At 26.6% G+C, this 24,181-nt stretch overlaps 1 protein-coding gene and 3 long non-coding RNA genes across 4 annotated transcripts in view; 2 read left to right on the forward strand and 2 right to left on the reverse strand.

Moving 5' to 3' along the window:
- LOC126354508 (uncharacterized) overlaps positions 1-972 on the reverse strand; it is a 16,220-nt gene extending 15,248 nt beyond the window's left edge. The window contains exon 1 of the long non-coding RNA XR_007565339.1: positions 881-972. This is a non-coding gene — a long non-coding RNA (uncharacterized LOC126354508). The remainder of the gene's footprint in view (positions 1-880) is intronic.
- Positions 1-19,382, forward strand: part of LOC126354504 (NADH-ubiquinone oxidoreductase chain 5-like) — a 44,479-nt gene extending 25,097 nt beyond the window's left edge. Inside the window, exon 2 of the mRNA XM_050004227.1 lies at positions 18,736-19,382. Coding sequence (XP_049860184.1) covers positions 18,736-18,914 — 179 coding nt within the window. The 3' untranslated portion in view covers positions 18,915-19,382. The remainder of the gene's footprint in view (positions 1-18,735) is intronic.
- On the forward strand, positions 896-13,191 carry LOC126354509 (uncharacterized). The gene is made up of 2 exons (XR_007565340.1): positions 896-977; positions 12,633-13,191. It is a non-coding gene; the product is annotated as an uncharacterized LOC126354509 (long non-coding RNA).
- Positions 2,579-15,091, reverse strand: LOC126354516 (uncharacterized). Its single transcript, XR_007565347.1, has 2 exons — positions 14,559-15,091; positions 2,579-2,848 (listed from the first exon to the last, which is right to left on the reverse strand). It is a non-coding gene; the product is annotated as an uncharacterized LOC126354516 (long non-coding RNA).
- Positions 19,383-24,181: the final 4,799 nt, after the last annotated feature.

A 24,181-nucleotide genomic window follows, 5' to 3' on the forward strand; every position in this document is an offset into this window, starting at 1 on the left:
ACTGATATTGGCTCTGAGATGTGTACACATCGCCCGTCGCTCTCATTATTGATTATTCTATTTTATTTTAAAGTAGCTTCAATTTAGATGAGATAAGTCGTAACATAGTAGATGTACTGGAAAGTGTATCTAGGAAGAGTTTCAAGATATAACTTATTAGTAAAGTGTTTCATTTACACTGAAAATTTTTCTGTGCAAATCAGGATATCTTGATTATTTATTTTATTATATTTATTTTTTGTTTATTTAATTATTTAATATAAATAATTTTATTGTATTTTTGTCTTAGTATATTTTATAGAATTGATTTTTTAAATTATAGTTTATTGGTAATGTAAGTGTTTTATGAAATATTATTATAAATTTTTTTAAGTAGATTTTATTTATTGTACCTTTTGTATCAGGGTTTATCAAAATTTTAGTATTTATTTTACTTGTCTCGATTTGGGTTGATTTATAAATAATTTATAGTTAATGTATCATAATTATTATTAAATTATTTATAGAAATGAGATGTTAATCGTTTCCCAAGATATCTAGTTTCTTAAGAAAAAATTTAATTTTTTAAAGTTATTTGTTTTTATTTAATTTTTTAAGTAAAAATATTAACTTATTTATTCTTTAAGGGATAAGCTTTGAAGTTAATAACCTATAATTTATTTTATAGAAATATAATAGTAAGCTTTAAACCAGCTATCTTTAAGATTACGTTTTAGTTCATTATTTTTTATTTTGATTTTATAAATATTTTAGGTTTTTTATTAAGATTATTAATTTAATTTTAAAATTTTTGTAATAATGATTTAATTAGTATATTTATTTGTATGAAATTTTTACCTTGTGAACTTATTATAAGGAACTAGGCAAAATTGATTTCCACCTGTTTATCAAAAACATGTCCTCTTGTTTATATTTTGAGGTCTGGCCTGCTCACTGAGCGTATTTTTAAAGAGCCGCGGTATTTTGACCGTGCAAAGGTAGCATAATCATTAGTCTCTTAATTAGTGGCTGGAATGAATGGCTTGACGAGAAATCAACTGTCTCTTAATAAATTTTTGAATTTAACTTATGAGTCAAAAGGCTTAAATTCTTCTTTAGGACGAGAAGACCCTATAGAGCTTGACATTTTACTTTTTTATAGTTTTTTGTTTGTCTTTCTATATTTAATGATGATGTTTTGTTGGGGTGACATGAAGAATAGATAAACTCTTCATTATTATATCATTTATTTATGTTTGTTATTTTGATCCATAATTTATGATCATAAGATTAAGTTACCTTAGGGATAACAGCGTAATTGTTTTTGAGAGCTCATATCGACAAAGCAGATTGCGACCTCGATGTTGGATTAAGAAAAATTTTGGGTGCAGGAGCCCAATGATTAGGTCTGTTCGACCTTTAAATTCTTACATGATCTGAGTTCAGACCGGCCATATGGTTAAAATATTTTTTGTTATATTGATTAATATTAATTTATTTACTATTTTGACAGATTAATGTGTTGAATTTAGAATTCATTTATGTAGATTTTTTCTACAAATAGTATTGATACTTTATGATTTATTTATATTTATTTTGAATTTTCTTTTATTGGTTATTTGTGTTTTAATTAGTGTTGCCTTTTTAACTTTATTAGAGCGTAAGGTTTTAGGTTATATTCAGATTCGAAAGGGTCCAGATAAGGTAGGTTTTGTTGGAATTCCTCAGCCATTTAGAGATGCTATTAAGTTAATTTGTAAGGAGCAGCCAATTCCTATTATATCTAATTACCTACTTTATTATTTTTCCCCTGTTTTTAATTTAATGATTTCTTTAGCCGTTTGAGTAATTTTTCCTTATTTATCTTATATGTGTTCTTTTTCTTATGGATTTTTATTTTTTTTATGTTGTACTAGATTAGGTGTTTATACTGTTATAATTGCTGGTTGATCTTCTAATTCAAATTATTCATTATTAGGTTCTCTTCGTTCTGTTGCTCAAACAATTTCTTATGAAGTTAGTTTAGCTTTAATTTTATTGTCTTTAATTATTTTAATTGGTAGTTTTAATATGTTTGATTTTATAAACTATCAGCTTTATTGTTGATTTATTATTATTTCTTTTCCTTTAGCTTTAGCTTGTTTGGCTTCTTGCTTAGCTGAAACTAATCGTACTCCTTTTGATTTTGCTGAAGGGGAATCTGAGTTAGTTTCAGGATTTAATATTGAGTATGGTGCGGGTGGTTTTACTTTAATTTTTTTAGCTGAATATACTAGAATTGTCTTCATAAGAATGTTATTGGCTTTAATTTTTTTGGGCGGTGATTTTTATTCTTTTATATTTTTTATTAAACTTGCTATTATATCTTTTGGTTTTATTTGGGTTCGTGGAACATTACCACGGTTCCGTTATGATAAATTAATGTACTTAGCTTGAAAAAGTTTTTTACATTTATCTTTGAATTTTTTTATTTTCTTTGTTGGTTTAAAGATTTTATTTATCTCATTTGTTTAGTGAAATTTTTTGAGAAAAGTTAATAGAAGAGTTAAACTTCTAATTTTATGTTTTCAAAACATATGCTTTTCCTAAGCTAATTAACTTTATTCCTTAATTAATTTATCTCATGCGTTTGCGACATGGACATTAATTAAGAAATATGTGAAGTAAATAATTGTTAAGATTTGACCTGTTATAATATAAGGTTCTTCAACAGGTCGTTTACCAATTCACGTTAGTAAGCATACAACAACTACTATAATTCAGAATAAAATTTGATTAATAGGGTAAAATTGAATGCCTCGGAATGGTGTTTTATTATAAAATGGTAAAATTATTAAGATTCTAATTGATAAAAATAATGCAATAACACCTCCTAACTTATTAGGGATAGATCGTAGAATTGCATATGCAAATAGGAAATATCATTCTGGTTGAATGTGAACTGGTGTTACTAATGGGTTGGCAGGTACAAAGTTATCTGGATCTCCTAATAGGTAAGGATTAATTAAACATAGTATAATTAATAATGATGTTATTATTACAAATGTAATAGAATCCTTAAAGGTAAAGTATGGATGGAATGGAATTTTTTCAATATCTCCATTTAGTCCAAAAGGATTACTAGATCCTGTTTGGTGAAGAAAAAATAAATGAATTGCTGCTATAGCAGCAATAATAAATGGTAATACAAAATGGAATGTGAAGAATCGATTTAATGTTGCATTATCAACAGCGAATCCTCCTCATACTCATTGGACTAAATCTGTTCCTAAGTATGGGATTGCTGATAATAAATTAGTAATTACTGTTGCACCTCAAAAAGATATTTGGCCTCAGGGTAAGACATATCCTATAAATGCAGTTGCTATAACTAAAAATAAAATCACTGTACCAATTATTCAGGTATGTATATATATATAAGATCCATAGTAAATTCCCCGTCCTACATGTAAGTAAATACAAATAAAAAATATAGATGCTCCATTTGCGTGTAAGGTTCGGATAATTCAACCATTATTTACGTCTCGGCAGATGTGTACTACACTACTGAATGCTATTTCAATATTTGATGTATAATGTATAGCTAAAAATAGTCCAGTTACGATTTGAATTACCAAACATAACCCTAATAGGGATCCAAAATTTCATCAAAATGAAATATTTGTTGGGGCAGGTAAGTCAATTAAAGAGTTATTAATAATTTTAATTAAAGGATGTCTTAATCGTAAGGGTTTATTCATTAGTAATTATCTTATTTTACGAATAGGTCCCTGATTAATATTGGTGATTTTAACAACCGCTAGTAGTGCTAAAAATAAATGAATTATTATTATTATTGTAATAATGAATGTTGGTCTATTATATAATTTTTCTAAAGATATTGTTATTTCTTGATAATTGATTGACTTATCAATATTTATAGTTTCGGTGTTTTTGAAAAAGTCTATAAATATAGATATATCTAGAATAATTAATATTAATATGATAAATACTCACATTATTAATGTAATAATTATAGTGATTGATTTAGGCTGAAATATTTCGTTTGATGCAATTCTTGTAATGTAAATAAATAATACTAGTATACCACCAAGAAATGTTAAAAATAAAATATATGATAATCAATATCTTTCTATTATTGTTCCTGTTATTAATCCAACTAGGAAGGTTTGAAGGATAATAAAAAGCATTATTGATATTGGGTGTCTTAATTTAATAAAATTAATATTTATTACATTTGATAATGATATAATTATTATTTTGATCATTTCAGGGGTTAGTTTATTTAAAATACCGGTTTTGGGGACCGATGATGGAAGCTTTTCCACCTCTGAAGTTTTAAAAGTGGGGGCTGGACTTATTTCCGGTTTACAAGACCGGCGTTTTTTTAAACTATTAAAACTAATGTTTATATTCTCTATTTTTACTTCTTTATTGATTTATTTTGCTGGTGTTTATGTTTTTTCTTCTAAATGTAAACATTTATTAATGGTTCTTTTGAGATTAGAATATATTGTTCTTTCTTCATTTATGTTAGTTATTGTTTTTCTTATTGAGTTTGATTATGATTATTTTTTTCCTGTTATTTTTTTAGTTTTTTCTGTTTGTGAGGGTGCTTTAGGTCTTTCTATTTTAGTTTCAATAATTCGTTCTCATGGTAATGATTTTTTTAATTCTTTTGGTTTATCTTTATGTTAAAGTATTTATTTATAACTATTTTTTGATCCCTCTTTTTTTATTAAATAATTGTTGATGGTTGGTTCATTCTTTAATGTTTCTGTCGGGTTTTGTTTTTATAATTTGTGTTTATTCATATGCTGATTTGAATATAATTAGATATTATTTTGGTATTGATTATTTTTCTTTTAGTTTAATTTTACTTAGTTTTTGGATTTGTTCTTTAATAATCACTGCTAGAGGTTCAGTTTATTTAAGTTCATATCATTCAAATTTTTTTGTTTTTATGGTTTTGATTTTAATAATTATGCTTTATTGTTCATTTGCTAGATTAAGTCTTCTTTCTTTTTATATTTTTTTGAGGCTAGATTAGTTCCTACTTTACTTTTAATTTTGGGTTGGGGTTATCAACCTGAGCGTTTGCAGGCTGGTGTTTATTTAATTTTTTATACTTTGGTTGCTAGATAACCTTTATTATTAGTTTTATTTAAGGTTTATGATTTTTCTAATACTTTATATTTTCCTTTATTGGTTGATTTTGGTTCTTATTATTTTATGTTTTATGTATTTATAATTTTGGCTTTTTTAGTTAAGATACCTATGTTTTTGGTTCATTTATGACTTCCTAAGGCTCATGTAGAGGCCCCTATTTCAGGTAGAATAATTCTTGCTGGTGTTTCATTAAAGTTAGGTGGTTATGGTATTTTTCGTGTTATAAAGGTTATTTCTTATTTGGGTTTAAAGTTTAAATATTTTTGATTGTCTTTAGGTTTATCTGGGGGTGTTATTGTAAGATTTATTTGTTTTCGTCAGGTTGATTTAAAGTCTTTAATTGCATATTCTTCTGTTGCTCATATAAGAATGGTTATTGGTGGATTGATGACTATGAATTGATGAGGTTGTGTAGGTTCTCTTTCTCTAATGGTTGGTCATGGTTTATGTTCTTCTGGTTTATTTTGTTTATCTAATATTATTTATGAACGTTTAGGTAGACGAAGATTATTAATTAACAAGGGTATAATTAATTTGATGCCAAGAATGGCTTTATGATGATTTCTTTTAAGATCATCAAATATGGCTGCTCCTCCTTCTTTAAATTTGGTAGGTGAAATTAGATTATTAAATAGAATTATATCTTGATCTTCTTTTAGATTCTTTGCTTTGATTTTTTTATCTTTTTTTAGAGCTGTTTATACTTTGTATATATATTCTTATTCTCAGCATGGGAATTATTATTCTGGTGTTTATACTTGTTCTCTTGGTTATTTTCGTGAATATCATCTTTTACTTTTACATTGATTGCCTTTAAATATTCTCTGTTTAAAGGGTGAATATTTCTTTGTTTAGTTTGCTTAAGTATTTTAATTAAAAATATTGTTTTGTGGAATCAATGATATGAAGTTTTTCATCTTAGGCCGTGAATTTATTTTCTATTTGTTCTTTGAGTTTTTTTCTTTGTTTATTTCGAGAACTATAATTTTTATTTTAGGTATATATTATTTAATAATTGATTATAGAGTTTTTGTTGAGTGAGAGCTTTTCAATTTAAATGGTTCTATAGTTGTTATAACTTTAATTTTGGATTGAATATCTCTTATTTTTATATCTTTTGTTATATATATTTCTTCTTTGGTTATTTATTATAGAGAGGATTATATATCTGGTGAAAAGAATATAAATCGTTTTATTATTATTGTTTTAATATTTATTCTTTCTATAGGTTTTTTAATTATTAGTCCTAATTTAATTAGAATTTTATTAGGTTGAGATGGTTTAGGTTTAGTTTCTTATTGTTTAGTTATTTATTATCAAAATGTAAAATCTTATAGTGCTGGTATATTAACTGCACTTTCTAATCGTATTGGTGATGTTGCTATTTTAATTTCTATTGCATGAATGTTAAATTTTGGTGGTTGAAATTATATTTATTATTATGATTTTATTTCTAATTCTTTTGAAATAAAGCTCATTACTATATTAATTGTTTTAGCAGCTATAACTAAGAGAGCTCAGATTCCTTTCTCTTCATGACTTCCTGCTGCTATAGCAGCTCCTACTCCTGTTTCTGCTTTAGTTCATTCTTCTACTCTTGTTACTGCTGGTGTTTATTTATTAATTCGTTTTAGACCAATATTGGATACTTATAATTGTGGTTGATTTTTACTTTTAATTGGTTGTATAACTATATTTATGGCTGGATTGGGCGCTAATTTTGAGTTTGATTTAAAGAAGATTATTGCTCTTTCTACTTTAAGACAACTTGGTTTAATAATAAGAATTTTGGCTATAGGTTATCCAAAGCTTGCATTTTTTCATTTATTGGCTCATGCTTTATTTAAGGCATTATTATTTATATGTGCAGGTTCAATAATTCATAATTTGAAGGATTCTCAGGATATTCGTTTTATAGGATCAATTGTTAATTTCATACCTTTAACTTCAGTTTGTTTTAATGTTTCTAGTTTATCTTTGTGTGGAATACCTTTTTTAGCGGGATTTTATTCAAAGGATTTAATTCTTGAGATGGTTTGTTTAAGATGAATTAATTGTTTAATTTTTTTTCTTTATTTTTTTTCTACTGGTTTAACTGCTTCTTATTCTTTTCGTTTGTTTTATTATTCAATATCTGGTGATAATAATTTTTATTCTAGATTTTCTTTTGATGATAAGGGTTATTATATTTCATTTGGAATAATTGGTCTATTGTTTGTTGCTGTTTTTGGTGGTAGTCTTTTATCTTGATTAATTTTTCCTATTCCTCATGTGATTGCTTTACCTTATTATTTAAAGTTTTTAACTATTACAGTTGTTATTTTAGGTGCTTATTTAGGTTATCTTATTTCTAATTTTGATTTTTCTCATAATTTATTTTCTTTAAGTATACTTTCTTTTGTTAGATTTGCTGGTTCTATATGATTTATACCTTTTCTTTCAACTAAGTTTATTAGATATATTCCTTTAAAAATAGGTTATTATTCATCTAAGTCATTTGATTATGGTTGAGGTGAATTACTTGGTGGTCAAGGTTTATATAGATTATTTATTTATTTAATTGGTTATATTCAAGGTTGATATGATTCTAATTTCAAGATTTATCTTTTAACTTTTATTTTTTGAATATTTATTTTGGTAATATTGTTTTTCGTTTACTTAAATAGCTTATAATTAGAGCGTGACACTGAAGATGTTAAGGAAGTATTTTTACTTTTAAGTATTTATAAATATAGATATATTATTTTTACAGTGAAAATGTAATGTTTTATTTAAACTATATAAATTCTAGAAATGTTAACGGAGTTTAACCGCTAATATAAAAAGTTAGCAGCTTTCATATTGGCTTTACATTTCCTTAATTGGAACTATTATAGTTCAATTATATTATTAACAGTAATACGCCTCTTTTTGGCTTCAATTAATAAGAATAAGGGTAGTACATACCAATCTTCCAGGTCGAAACTGACTGCAATATTTCGCTTCTTATTCTATTTAAGGTTGATTTTGAATGCAACCCAAATGTTATATTTAACTACAACCCTTTATTCTGCTCATTGTAATGCTCCTTGGTTTCATTCATGGTATAGTCCTCCTAATAGAACTAGAATAAAAAATATTGTTGATACTGTTCAGATTATAATGTCTGAAGTTTTAAAAATAATTACAATTGGTAGAATTAAGGCAATTTCTACATCAAAAATTAAAAAGATTACTGCGATTAGGAAGAATCGTATTGAGAATGGTATTCGTGCTGATCTTTTTGGATCAAACCCACATTCAAATGGTGATCTTTTTTCTCGATCATTAATTAATTTTTTTGATAGTGTTGTTGCCAGGATTATAACAATTATTGGAATAATAAATCTAATGAAAACTCTTGTTGATAGAATTAGAATTGTTTTTCTTGATTTATATCAAGCTTTCTGATTGGAAGTCAAATGTACTATTTATACTAGAAAAACAATTATCTACCTCATCAATAAATAGAGATATATAAGAATAATCATACTACGTCTACGAAGTGTCAGTATCATGCTGCTGCTTCAAATCCAAAGTGATGTCTTGGTGAAAATTGATTTATTGAGTGTCGAAGTAGACATGTTGATAAAAAGATTGTTCCAATAATTACGTGTAAACCATGGAATCCTGTTGCAACAAAGAATGTTGATCCATAAACTGCATCTGCAATGGTAAAAGGTGCTTCTCAATATTCATATGCTTGAAGTATTGTAAAGTATAGTCCTAATAACACTGTGAAGAATAATCCTTGTAGTGCTTGACTATGATTAGATTCCATTACACTATGATGTGCTCATGTTACTGTTACTCCTGATGCTAAAAGAATAGCTGTATTAAGTAATGGAATTTGTATAGGGTTAAAGGGTTGAATTCCTATTGGAGGTCATAGTATTCCTAGTTCAATTGTTGGTGCTAATCTTCTTCTAAAGAATGCTCAAAAAAAAGAAACGAAAAATAATACCTCTGATGCAATAAATAAAATTATTCCTCATCGTAATCCAATTGATACAAATCCTGTATGTAATCCTTGATATGTTCCTTCTCGTACTACATCTCGTCATCATTGAATTATAGTTAGTAGGGTAATTCCAAATCCAATTATGAATGAGTTAATATTAAATAGGTGGAATCATTTTGCTAGTCCTGATACTAGGACTATTGCTCCAATTGCTCCTGTTAATGGTCAAGGTCTATAGTCTACTAAGTGGAATGGGTGGTTTGAGTGAGTTGTTAACATAGGTTTAATATACTTCTCTAGAATATAGAGTTCTTAGAATTGAGAAAACATAGGCTTGAATTATTGCTACTGCTGATTCTAGAATTAATAGAAGTATTTGTCCAATAATTAGTAATGAGATTAAGTTTATTGCTATAGATGGTCCTGTGTTTAATAATAAGGTTAATAATAAGTGTCCTGCAATTATATTTGCTGCCAACCGTACTGCTAATGTACCTGGTCGAATAACATTACTAATTGTTTCAATTAGTACTATAAATGATATTAATGCAGGTGGTGTACCTTGTGGTACAAGGTGTGTAAATATATGATTAGTATGGTTAATTCATCCAAATAATATAAATCTTAGCCATATAGGTAGGGCAATTGCAAATGTTAATGCTAAATGTCTTGTTCTAGTAAAAATATAAGGGAATAATCCTATGAAATTGTTAAATAATATTATAATAAAAATTGAGATGAAAATGAATGTTGTTCCATTAAATGATTTTGGTCCAAGAAGTGTTTTAAATTCATTATGTAAGGTTAAATTTAGTTTATTTCAGATAATGTTAATTCGTGATGGTGTAAGTCAAAATAGTGATGGGATTAATAATAGTCCTAGAAATGTTCTAGTTCAATTTAATGATAAATTAAAGATGTTAGTTGATGGGTCATATGTTGAGAATAGATTTGTTATCATTTTCAATTTAAGTTTTTTATTTCAATTGTTCCTTTTTCTGCTCTTTTAATAAGGTTAGGTTTAAATGAGAAGAAGTTTATTTGATTAAACAAGATTAATGTAGCTGAAAATATAATGAATAGTGAGAATCATATAAGAGGGGATATTTGAGGGATTTGGATATAATTTCCCCATCAGAAGTAGTCGTTAATTTACTATTATTTGGTTTAAGAGACCATTACTTACTTTCAGTCATCTGATGAATTTCAAGGTGTACTAATTTTTTTTAGTTACTTTAGATTGACACTCTAATGTTATTTATATTAACTAACTCCTTAAATTATCTTAGATAATCACTTAATAAATAAATTTACTGAAGTTCTTTCAATTACAATTGGTATAAATCTGTGGTTTGCTCCACAGATTTCTGAGCATTGTCAAAAGAATAATCCAGGTCGATTTATTGTGAATGTTCCTTGATTTAACCGACCTGGCGTTGCATCAATTTTAACCCCTAATGCAGGAACTGCTCATGAGTGTAGAACATCTGATGCTCTTGTTAATACTCGTACTTCTGTATTTATTGGTAGGATTGTTCGGTTATCTACATCTAGTAGTCGGAATCCATCATTTTCTAGGTCTTGTTCTGGTGTTATATAAGTGTCAAATTCTATGTCTAAAGTCCTTAGTATAATGAAATTAAGGTTGATGTTGAAATCAATCCTATTGTTGAAATTATTACTGTTATAGGAAGAATGATTCTTGATTATTGGGACTTTATCTTTATAGAAAACGAATTTTCTGTGTATGATATAATTAGAGCTGAGAATCTAATACGTATATAGTAGTAGAGTGTAATTGTAGTTAATACAACTATAATAGTTATAATAGTTGTTATATTGTTTTCTATTAATGATTGTTTTACAATTCATTTTGGTAAGAATCCAAGGAATGGTGGTAGTCCACCTAAAGATAATAAAGATAAGAATATTATGAATTTAATTTCGGTTTTTATATTTCTGGCTGAATAAATTTGATTTATGAAAAATAAATTTATTTGCTTAAATAATAAAACTATAATTAATCTTAATAGTGAGTAAATAATGAAGTATAGTTCTCAGATGTTTTCTCTGACTGTTAATGATCTAATTATTCAACCTAGATGTCTGATTGATGAATATGCTAAAAGTTGTCGTAAGGATGTTTGATTTAAACCTCCTATTGCCCCAATAATAATTCTTAAGATAATAATTGTTCAAATAAAAGTTCTTAATTGAATACAATAAGATAAGACCATTATTGGGGCGATTTTTTGTCATGTTATTAATGTTAAACAATTATTTCATCTTGATGCTCCTATAACTTCTGGAAATCAGAAATGGAAAGGTGCAGCTCCAATCTTTAATAATAGTCTAGACCTAATTATTATTGATGGGATAAATTCTGTTTCCCATCCCATGGGATATTTTATTTGAATCAGCAAAATTGAAAGTAATAATATTGTCGATGCTATTTTTGTTTATAACGGATTTGATAGTGAAATACTGTTAATGAAGGTGGATTTGATAGTAATTTAATTTATTTAATTTAACTGATATTGGCTCTGAGATGTGTACACATCGCCCGTCGCTCTCATTATTGATTATTCTATTTTATTTTAAAGCAGCTTCAATTTAGATGAGATAAGTCGTAACATAGTAGATGTACTGGAAAGTGTATCTAGGAAGAGTTTCAAGATATAACTTATTAGTAAAGTGTTTCATTTACACTGAAAATTTTTCTGTGCAAATCAGGATATCTTGATTATTTATTTTATTATTTTTTTTTTGTTTATTTAATTATTTGATATAAATAATTTTATTGTATTTTTGTCTTAGTATATTTTATAGAATTGATTTTTTAAATTATAGTTTATTGGTAATGTGAGTGTTTTATGAAATATTATTTTAAATTTTTTTAAGTAGATTTTATTTATTGTACCTTTTGTATCAGGGTTTATCAAAATTTTAGTATTTATTTTACTTGTCTCGATTTGGGTTGATTTATAAATAATTTATAGTTAATGTATCATAATTATTATTAAATTATTTATAGAAATGAGATGTTAATCGTTTCCCAAGATATCTAGTTTCTTAAGAAAAAATTTAATTTTTTAAAGTTATTTGTTTTTATTTAATTTTTTAAGTAAAAATATTAACTTATTTATTCTTTAAGGGATAAGCTTTGAAGTTAATAACCTATAATTTATTTTATAGAAATATAATAGTAAGCTTTAAACCAGCTATCTTTAAGATTACGTTTTAGTTCATTATTTTTTATTTTGATTTTATAAATATTTTAGGTTTTTTATTAAGATTATTAATTTAATTTTAAAATTTTTGTAATAATGATAGAATTCGTATATTTATTTGTATGAAATTTTTACCTTGTGAACTTATTATAAGGAACTAGGCAAAATTGATTTCCGCCTGTTTATCAAAAACATGTCCTCTTGTTTATATTTTGAGGTCTGGCCTGCTCACTGAGCGTATTTTTAAAGAGCCGCGGTATTTAGACCGTGCAAAGGTAGCATAATCGTTAGTCTCTTAATTAGTGGCTGGAATGAATGGCTTGACGAGAAATCAACTGTCTCTTAATAAATTTTTGAATTTAACTTTTGAGTCAAAAGGCTTAAATTCTTCTTTAGGACGAGAAGACCCTATAGAGCTTGACATTTTACTTTTATATAGTTTTTTGTTTGTCTTTCTATATTTAATGATGATGTTTTGTTGGGGTGACATGAAGAATAGATAAACTCTTCATTATTATATCATTTATTTATGTTTGTTATTTTGATCCATAATTTATGATCATAAGATTTAGTTACCTTAGGGATAACAGCGTAATTGTTTTTGAGAGCTCATATCGACAAAGCAGATTGCGACCTCGATGTTGGATTAAGAAAAATTTTGGGTGCAGGAGCCCAATGATTAGGTCTGTTCGACCTTTAAATTCTTACATGATCTGAGTTCAGACCGGCGTGAGCCAGGTCGGTTTCTATCCTAAGATTGTTAATCCATATTAGTACGAAAGGACCATATGGTTAAAATATTTTTTGTTATATTGATTAATATTAATTTATTTACTATTTTGACAGATTAATGTGTTGAATTTAGAATTCATTTATGTAGATTTTTTCTACAAATAGTATTGATACTTTATGATTTATTTATATTTATTTTGAATTTTCTTTTATTGGTTATTTGTGTTTTAATTAGTGTTGCCTTTTTAACTTTATTAGAGCGTAAGGTTTTAGGTTATATTCAGATTCGAAAGGGTCCAAATAAGGTAGGTTCTGTTGGAATTCCTCAGCCATTTAGAGATGCTATTAAGTTAATTTGTAAGGAGCAGCCAATTCCTATTATATCTAATTACCTACTTTATTATTTTTCCCCTGTTTTTAATTTAATGATTTCTTTAGCCGTTTGAGTAATTTTTCCTTATTTAACTTATATGTGTTCTTTTTCTTATGGATTTTTATTTTTTTTATGTTGTACTAGATTAGGTGTTTATACTGTTATAATTGCTGGTTGATCTTCTAATTCAAATTATTCATTATTAGGTTCTCTTCGTTCTGTTGCTCAAACAATTTCTTATGAAGTTAGTTTAGCTTTAATTTTATTGTCTTTAATTATTTTAATTGGTAGTTTTAATATGTTTGATTTTATAAACTATCAGCTTTATTGTTGATTTATTATTATTTCTTTTCCTTTAGCTTTAGCTTGTTTTGCTTCTTGCTTAGCTGAAACTAATCGTACTCCTTTTGATTTTGCTGAAGGGGAATCTGAGTTAGTTTCAGGATTTAATATTGAGTATGGTGCAGGTGGGTTTACTTTAATTTTTTTAGCTGAATATACTAGAATTGTCTTCATAAGAATGTTATTGGCTTTAATTTTTTTGGGTGGTGATTTTTATTCTTTTATATTTTTTATTAAGCTTGCTATTATATCTTTTGGTTTTATTTGGGTTCGTGGAACATTACCACGGTTCCGTTATGATAAATTAATGTACTTAGCTTGAAAAAGTTTTTACCTTTATCTTTGAATTTTTTTATTTTCTTTGTTGGTTTAAAGATTTTATTTATCTCATTTGTTTAGTGAAATTTTTTGAGAAAAGTTAATAGAAGAGTTAAACTTCTAATTTTATGTTTTCAAAACATATGCTTTTCCTAAGCTAATTAACTTTATTCCTTAATTAATTTATCTCATGCGTTTGCGACATGGACATTAATTAAGAAATATGTGAAGTAAATAATTGTTAAGATTTGACCTGTTATAATATAAGGTTCTTCAACAGGTCGTTTACCAATTCACGTTAGTAAGCATACAACAACTACTATAATTCAGAATAAAATTTGATTAATAGGGTAAAATTGAATGCCTCGGAATGGTGTTTTATTATAAAATGGTAAAATTATTAAGATTCTAATTGATAAAAATAATGCAACAACACCTCCTAACTTATTAGGGATAGATCGTAGAATTGCATATGCAAATAGGAAATATCATTCTGGTTGCATGTGAACTGGTGTTACTAATGGGTTGGCAGGTACAAAGTTATCTGGATCTCCTAATAGGTAAGGATTAATTAAACATAGTATAATTAATAATGATGTTATTATTACAAATGTAATAGAATCCTTAAAGGTAAAGTATGGATGGAATGGAATTTTTTCAATATCTCCATTTAGTCCAAGAGGATTATTAGATCCTGTTTGGTGAAGAAAAAATAAATGAATTGCTGCTATAGCAGCAATAATAAATGGTAATACAAAATGGAATGTGAAGAATCGATTTAATGTTGCATTATCAACAGCGAATCCTCCTCATACTCATTGGACTAAATCTGTTCCTAAGTATGGGATTGCTGATAATAAATTAGTAATTACTGTTGCACCTCAAAAAGATATTTGGCCTCAGGGTAAGACATATCCTATAAATGCAGTTGCTATAACTAAAAATAAAATCACTGTACCAATTATTCAGGTATGTATATATATATATATAAGATCCATAGTAAATTCCCCGTCCTACATGTAAGTAAATACAAATAAAAAATATAGATGCTCCATTTGCGTGTAAGGTTCGGATAATTCAACCATTATTTACGTCTCGGCAGATGTGTACTACACTACTGAATGCTATTTCAATATTTGATGTATAATGTATAGCTAAAAATAGTCCAGTTACGATTTGAATTACCAAACATAACCCTAATAGGGATCCAAAATTTCATCAAAATGAAATATTTGTTGGGGCTGGTAAGTCAATTAAAAAGTTATTAATAATTTTAATTAAAGGATGTCTTAATCGTAAGGGTTTATTCATTAGTAATTATCTTATTTTACGAATAGGTCCCTGATTAATATTGGTGATTTTAACAACTGCTAGTAGTGCTAAAAATAAATGAATTATTATTATTATTGTAATAATGAATGTTGGGCTATTATATAATTTTTCTAAAGATATTGTTATTTCTTGATAATTGATTGAATTATCAATATTTATAGTTTCGGTGTATTTGAAAAAGTCTATATATATAGATATATCTAGAATAATTAATATTAATATGATAAATACTCACATTATTAATGTAATAATTATAGTGATTGATTTAGGCTGAAATATTTCGTTTGATGCAATTCTTGTAATGTAAATAAATAATACTAGTATACCACCAAGAAATGTTAAAAATAAAATATATGATAATCAATATCTTTCTATTATTGTTCCTGTTATTAATCCAACTAGGAAGGTTTGAAGGATAATAAAAAGCATTATTGATATTGGGTGTCTTAATTTAATAAAATTAATATTTATTACATTTGATAATGATATAATTATTATTTTGATCATTTCAGGGGTTAGTTTATTTAAAATACCGGTTTTGGGGACCGATGATGGAAGCTTTTCCACCTCTGAAGTTTTAAAAGTGGGGGCTGGACTTATTTCCGGTTTACAAGACTGGCGTTTTTTTTAAACTATTAAAACTAATGTTTATATTCTCTATTTTTACTTCTTTATTGATTTATTTTGCTGGTGTTTATGTTTTTTCTTCTAAACGTAAACATTTATTAATGGTTCTTTTGAGGTTAGAATATATTGTTCTTTCTTTATTTATGTTAGTTATTGTTTTTCTTATTGAGTTTGATTATGATTATTTTTTTCCTGTTATTTTTTTAGTTTTTTCTGTTTGTGAGGGTGCTTTAGGTCTTTCTATTTTAGTTTCAATAATTCGTTCTCATGGTAATGATTTTTTTAATTCTTTTGGTTTATCTTTATGTTAAAGTATTTATTTATAACTATTTTTTTGATCCCTCTTTGTTTATTAAATAATTGTTGATGGTTGGTTCATTCTTTAATGTTTCTGTCGGGTTTTGTTTTTATAATTTGTGTTTATTCATATGCTGATTTGAATATAATTAGATATTATTTTGGTATTGATTATTTTTCTTTTAGTTTAATTTTACTTAGTTTTTGGATTTGTTCTTTAATAATCACTGCTAGAGGTTCAGTTTATTTAAGTTCATATCATTCTAATTTTTTTGTTTTTATGGTTTTGATTTTAATAATTACGCTTTATTGTTCATTTGCTACATTAAGTCTTCTTTCTTTTTATATTTTTTTTGAGGCTAGATTAGTTCCTACTTTACTTTTAATTTTGGGTTGGGGTTATCAACCTGAGCGTTTGCAGGCTGGTGTTTATTTAATTTTTTATACTTTGGTTGCTAGATTACCTTTATTATTAGTTTTATTTAAGGTTTATGATTTTTCTAATACTTTATATTTTCCTTTATTGGTTGATTTTGGTTCTTATTATTTTATGTTTTATGTATTTATAATTTTGGCTTTTTTAGTTGAGATACCTATGTTTTTGGTTCATTTATGACTTCCTAAGGCTCATGTAGAGGCCCCTATTTCAGGTAGAATAATTCTTGCTGGTGTTTTATTAAAGTTAGGTGGTTATGGTATTTTTCGTGTTATAAAGGTTATTTCTTATTTGGGTTTAAAGTTTAATTATTTTTGATTGTCTTTAGGTTTATCTGGGGGTGTTATTGTAAGATTTATTTGTTTTCGTCAGGTTGATTTAAAGTCTTAATTGCATATTCTTCTGTTGCTCATATAAGAATGGTTATTGGTGGATTGATGACTATGAATTGATGAGGTTGTGTAGGTTCTCTTTCTCTAATGGTTGGTCATGGTTTATGTTCTTCTGGTTTATTTTGTTTATCTAATATTATTTATGAACGTTTAGGTAGACGAAGATTATTAATTAACAAGGGTATAAGTAATTTGATGCCAAGAATGGCTTTATGATGATTTCTTTTAAGATCATCAAATATGGCTGCTCCTCCTTCTTTAAATTTGGTAGGTGAAATTAGATTATTAAATAGAATTATATCTTGATCTTCTTTTAGATTCTTTGCTTTGATTTTTTTATCTTTTTTTAGAGCTGTTTATACTTTGTATATATATTCTTATTCTCAGCATGGGAATTATTATTCTGGTGTTTATACTTGTTCTCTTGGTTATTTTCGTGAATATCATCTTTTACTTTTACATTGATTGCCTTTAAATATTCTCTGTTTAAAGGGTGAATATTTCTTTGTTTAGTTTGCTTAAGTATTTTAATTAAAAATATTGTTTTGTGGAATCAATGATATGAAGTTTTTCATCTTAGGCCGTGAATTTATTTTCTATTTGTTCTTTGAGTTTTTTTTCTTTGTTTATTTCGAGAACTATAATTTTTATTTTAGGTATTTATTATTTAATAATTGATTATAGAGTTTTTGTTGAGTGAGAGCTTTTCAATTTAAATGGTTCTATAGTTGTTATAACTTTAATTTCGGATTGAATATCTCTTATTTTTATACCTTTTGTTATATATATTTCTTCTTTGGTTATTTATTATAGAGAGGATTATATATCTGGTGAAAAGAATATAAATCGTTTTATTATTATTGTTTTAATATTTATTCTTTCTATAGGTTTTTTAATTATTAGTCCTAATTTAATTAGAATTTTATTAGGTTGAGATGGTTTAGGTTTAGTTTCTTATTGTTTAGTTATTTATTATCAAAATGTAAAATCTTATAGTGCTGGTATATTAACTGCACTTTCTAATCGTATTGGTGATGTTGCTATTTTAATTTCTATTGCATGAATGTTAAATTTTGGTGGTTGAAATTATATTTATTATTATGATTTTATGTCTAATTCTTTTGAAATAAAGCTCATTACTATATTAATTGTTTTTGTAGCTATAACTAAGAGAGCTCAGATTCCTTTCTCTTCATGACTTCCTGCTGCTATAGCAGCTCCTACTCCTGTTTCTGCTTTAGTTCATTCTTCTACTCTTGTTACTGCTGGTGTTTATTTATTAATTCGTTTTAGACCAATATTGGATACTTATAATTGTGGTTGATTTTTACTTTTAATTGGTTGTATAACTATATTTATGGCTGGATAGGGCGCTAATTTTGAGTTTGATTTAAAGAAGATTATTGCTCTTTCTACTTTAAGACAACTTGGTTTAATAATAAGAATTTTGGCTATAGGTTATCCAAAGCTTGCATTTTTTCGTTTATTGGCTCATGCTTTATTTAAGGCATTATTATTTATATGTGCAGGTTCAATAATTCATAATTTGAAGGATTCTCAGGATATTCGTTTTATAGGATCAATTGTTAATTTCATACCTTTAACTTCAGTTTGTTTTAATGTTTCTAGTTTATCTTTGTGTGGAATACCTTTTTTAGCGGGATTTTATTCAAAGGATTTAATTCTTGAGATGGTTTGTTTAAGATGAATTAATTGTTTAATTTTTTTTCTTTATTTTTTTTCTACTGGTTGAACTGCTTCTTATTCTTTTCGTTTGTTTTATTATTCAATATCTGGTGATAATAATTTTTTTTCTAGATTTTCTTTTGATGATAAGAGTTATTATATTTCATTTGGAATAATTGGTCTATTGTTTGTTGCTGTTTTTGGTGGTAGTCTTTTATCTTGATTAATTTTTCCTATTCCTCATGTGATTGCTTTACCTTATTATTTAAAGTTTTTAACTATTACAGTTGTTATTTTAGGTGCTTATTTAGGTTATCTTATTTCTAATTTTGATTTTTCTCATAATTTATTTTCTTTAAGTATACTTTCTTTTGTTAGATTTGCTGGTTCTATATGATTTATACCTTTTCTTTCAACTAAGTTTATTAGATATATTCCTTTAAAAATAGGTTATTATTCATCTAAGTCATTTGATTATGGTTGAGGTGAATTACTTGGTGGTCAAGGTTTATATAGATTATTTATTTATTTAATTGGTTATATTCAAGGTTGATATGATTCTAATTTCAAGATTTATCTTTTAACTTTTATTTTTTGAATATTTATTTTGGTAATATTGTTTTTCGTTTACTTAAATAGCTTATAATTAGAGCGTGACACTGAAGATGTTAAGGAAGTATTTTTACTTTTAAGTATTTATAAATATAGATATATTATTTTTACAGTGAAAATGTAATGTTTTATTTAAACTATATAAATTTTAGAAATGTTAACGGAGTTTAACCGCTAATATAAAAAGTTAGCAGCTTTCATATTGGCTTTACATTTCCTTAATTGGAACTATTATAGTTCAATTATATTATTAACAGTAATACGCCTCTTTTTGGCTTCAATTAATAAGAATAAGGGTAGTACATACCAATCTTCCAGGTCGAAACTGACTGCAATATTTCGCTTCTTATTCTATTTAAGGTTGGTTGATAATATCAATACTTTTTGAATGCAACCCAAATGTTACATTTAACTACAACCCTTTATTCTGCTCATTGTAATGCTCCTTGGTTTCATTCATGGTATAGTCCTCCTAATAGAACTAGAATAAAAAATATTGTTGATACTGTTCAGATTATAATGTCTGAAGTTTTAAAAATAATTACAATTGGTAGAATTAGTGCAATTTCTACATCAAAAATTAAAAAGATTACTGCGATTAGGAAGAATCGTATTGAGAATGGTATTCGTGCTGATCTTTTTGGATCAAACCCACATTCAAATGGTGATCTTTTTTCTCGATCATTAATTAATTTTTTTGATAGTGTTGTTGCCAGGATTATAACAATTATTGGAATAATAAATCTAATGAAAACTCTTGTTGATAGAATTAGAATTGTTTTTCTTGATTTATATCAAGCTTTCTGATTGGAAGTCAAATGTACTATTTATACTAGAAAAACAATTATCTACCTCATCAATAAATAGAGATATATAAGAATAATCATACTACATCTACGAAGTGTCAGTATCATGCTGCTGCTTCAAATCCAAAGTGATGTCTTGGTGAAAATTGATTTATTGAGTGTCGAAGTAGACATGTTGATAAAAAGATTGTTCCAATAATTACGTGTAAACCATGGAATCCTGTTGCAACAAAGAATGTTGATCCATAAACTGCATCTGCAATGGTAAAAGGTGCTTCTCAATATCCATATACTTGAAGAATTGTAAAGTATAGTCCTAATAACACTGTGAAGAATAATCCTTGTAGTGCTTGAGTATGATTAGATTCCATTAAACTATGATGTGCTCATGTTACTGTTACTCCTGATGCTAAAAGAATAGCTGTATTAAGTAATGGAATTTGTATAGGGTTAAAGGGTTGAATTCCTATTGGATATAAATAATTATATTAATTTTAATATTTTATATTTATATTAATAATTTTAATTATTATATCCAATTATAATAATATTAAATATCAAATTACATATTATTATATATATTATATTATAATAACCTATTTTAAGCTAAAAACATAAGTAGCTATAATCCTAGGTAAATAATTGCATTAAAATAATCAATTGATAATGGTAAGATGAACTTATAATACTTTAATTTCAATTAAATGTAATATATTAATATAAATTATTTATTATATATATATATAAAAAAATAAAATGAGCAGGATAAATTAATCCTAATTAAACAAAATAATACATAAAAGAATTTCAAAAAAAAACTTTCGATTTATATATTAAATAAATGAAGTGCCTGATTAAAGGGTTACCTTGATAGGGTAAATAAAGTAAATAAAATTACCTTCATTAAAATTACATAAGATAGAATAAACTACCTCCTTTAGTATCAAAAACTAACGTGCATCATACACCTTAATGTAAAAAGGTAAGCTAAACAAGCTAATGGGTTCATACCCCATTTATAGAGGTATCAATCCTCTCCTTTTTAATGACCAACAACTCTACAAAACTTCTCTTCCTATCAACATTAATGATAGGAACGATCCTGTCCATTTCATCAAATTCCTGATTTGGGGTTTGAATAGGACTTGAGATCAACTTACTTTCATTTATTCTGCTCCTAACAAGAAATAAAAATATAATAATAAATGAATCATCAATTAAATATTTTATTGTCCAAGCAATAGCATCGACAATATTATTATTTTCAATTTTGCTGATTCAAATAAAATATCCCATGGGATGGGAAACAGAATTTATCCCATCAATAATAATTAGATCTAGACTATTATTAAAGATTGGAGCTGCACCTTTCCATTTCTGATTTCCAGAAGTTATAGGAGCATCAAGATGAAATAATTGTTTAACATTAATAACATGACAAAAAATCGCCCCAATAATGGTCTTATCTTATTGTATTCAATTAAGAACTTTTATTTGAACAATTATTATCTTAAGAATTATTATTGGGGCAATAGGAGGTTTAAATCAAACATCCTTACGACAACTTTTAGCATATTCATCAATCAGACATCTAGGTTGAATAATTAGATCATTAACAGTCAGAGAAAACATCTGAGAACTATACTTCATTATTTACTCACTATTAAGATTAATTATATTTTTATTATTTAAGCAAATAAATTTATTTTTCATAAATCAAATTTATTCAGCCAGAAAGATAAAAACCGAAATTAAATTCATAATATTCTTATCTTTATTATCTTTAGGTGGACTACCACCATTCCTTGGATTCTTACCAAAATGAATTGTAATACAATCATTAATAGAAAACAATATAACAACTATTATAACTATTATAGTTGTATTAACTACAATTACACTCTACTACTATATACGTATTAGATTCTCAGCTCTAATTATATCATACACAGAAAATTCGTGATCTATAAAGATAAAGTCCCAAAAATCAAGAATCATTCTTCCTATAACAGTAATAATTTCAACAATAGGATTGATTTCAACATCAACCTTAATTTCATTATACTAAGGACTTAAGTTAATCAAACTAATAACCTTCAAAGTTATAATTAAAAGAATAATCTTTTAGGCCTTAGTAAAATTTTACACCTCTAGAATTGCAGTCTAGAATCATAATTGAATATAAGACCTAAATATGATAAGAGAGAAAACATCTCATAAGTAGATTTACAGTCTACCACCTAAAATTCAGCCATCTTACCGCAAAAATGATTATTCTCAACAAACCATAAGGACATTGGTACTTTATACTTCATATTTGGAGCATGAGCAGGAATAGTAGGAACATCAATAAGAATACTTATTCGTGCTGAACTTGGCCAACCCGGATCTCTAATTGGGGATGACCAGATTTATAATGTTATTATTACAGCTCACGCATTCGTAATAATTTTCTTTATAGTAATACCTATTATAATTGGTGGATTTGGTAATTGACTTGTTCCACTAATAATTGGTGCACCAGATATAGCATTTCCACGAATAAATAATATAAGTTTTTGATTACTACCACCTTCACTAACCCTTCTTCTTACATCTTCTATAGTAGATAATGGTGCTGGTACAGGATGAACAGTTTACCCTCCTCTAGCAGGAGCTATTGCACACGGGGGTGCATCTGTAGATCTAGCTATTTTTTCACTGCACTTAGCAGGTGTATCATCTATTCTTGGTGCAGTGAATTTCATTACAACAGCAATTAATATACGATCAGAAAGTATAACTTTAGATCAAACACCTTTATTTGTATGATCTGTAGCTATTACAGCATTACTTCTCCTTCTTTCACTTCCAGTTTTAGCAGGAGCTATTACTATATTATTAACAGATCGAAATTTAAATACATCATTCTTTGACCCTGCAGGAGGGGGTGACCCAATTCTATATCAACATCTATTTTGATTCTTTGGACACCCAGAAGTTTATATTTTAATTCTACCGGGGTTCGGAATTATTTCACATATTGTATGTCAAGAAAGAGGAAAAATTGAATCATTTGGAACATTAGGTATAATTTATGCTATACTATCAATTGGACTAATAGGATTTATTGTATGAGCACATCATATATTTACAGTAGGAATGGATGTTGACACACGAGCATATTTTATTTATTTATTTATTTATTTATGCATTTATTTTACCTGGCAAGATTAGGGCCTTCAGGCCCTCTCTTACACCTAACCAGGCATACTCAGGTTGAACGAGTTACAGTTTCTACTTAACATTAAGGACATATAGCCTATTATGCAGTATTGATGTTAAAGAAAAAAATAGATATTATAACAGTAGTATAATGATAATTATAACAATAAAAAATAATTATAACAATCAATAATAATAATAATAATAATAATAATAATAATAATAATAATAATAATAATAATAGTAATAATAATAATAGTAATAATAATAATAATAATAATATTAATAGTAATAATAATAATAATAATAATGACTATGTATATGAAAGTAAACATACTTTTCTTTTCTGAATGTCAGTCCCATTGTTAGTTGGGAATTTTCTCGTTATGTTCTTGCAGCTTGTGAGTTATTCTCATCGAGCAGAGACATAAGACGATAGAATGGGGTGAAAGAGATATATAAGAGGTAGATAGGTTAGAGGAAGAGAAATAGAACGGTAAAATTCGAAGCTGTGATGGAGAGGAGAAAGAAAGAGATGGGAGGGGCACAAGAATGGTGGTTATACCGTCCCTAATATGTAAGCTTTGAGTTCCCTCTTGAATGTTGAGTAGTTCTGGATAAGACGCAGATCACAGGGGAGCGCGTTCCATAGTCGTATGGCTGAGAT

Source organism: Schistocerca gregaria, chromosome 3 (assembly GCF_023897955.1).
Source record: "Schistocerca gregaria isolate iqSchGreg1 chromosome 3, iqSchGreg1.2, whole genome shotgun sequence".
NCBI lineage: Eukaryota > Metazoa > Arthropoda > Insecta > Orthoptera > Acrididae > Schistocerca > Schistocerca gregaria.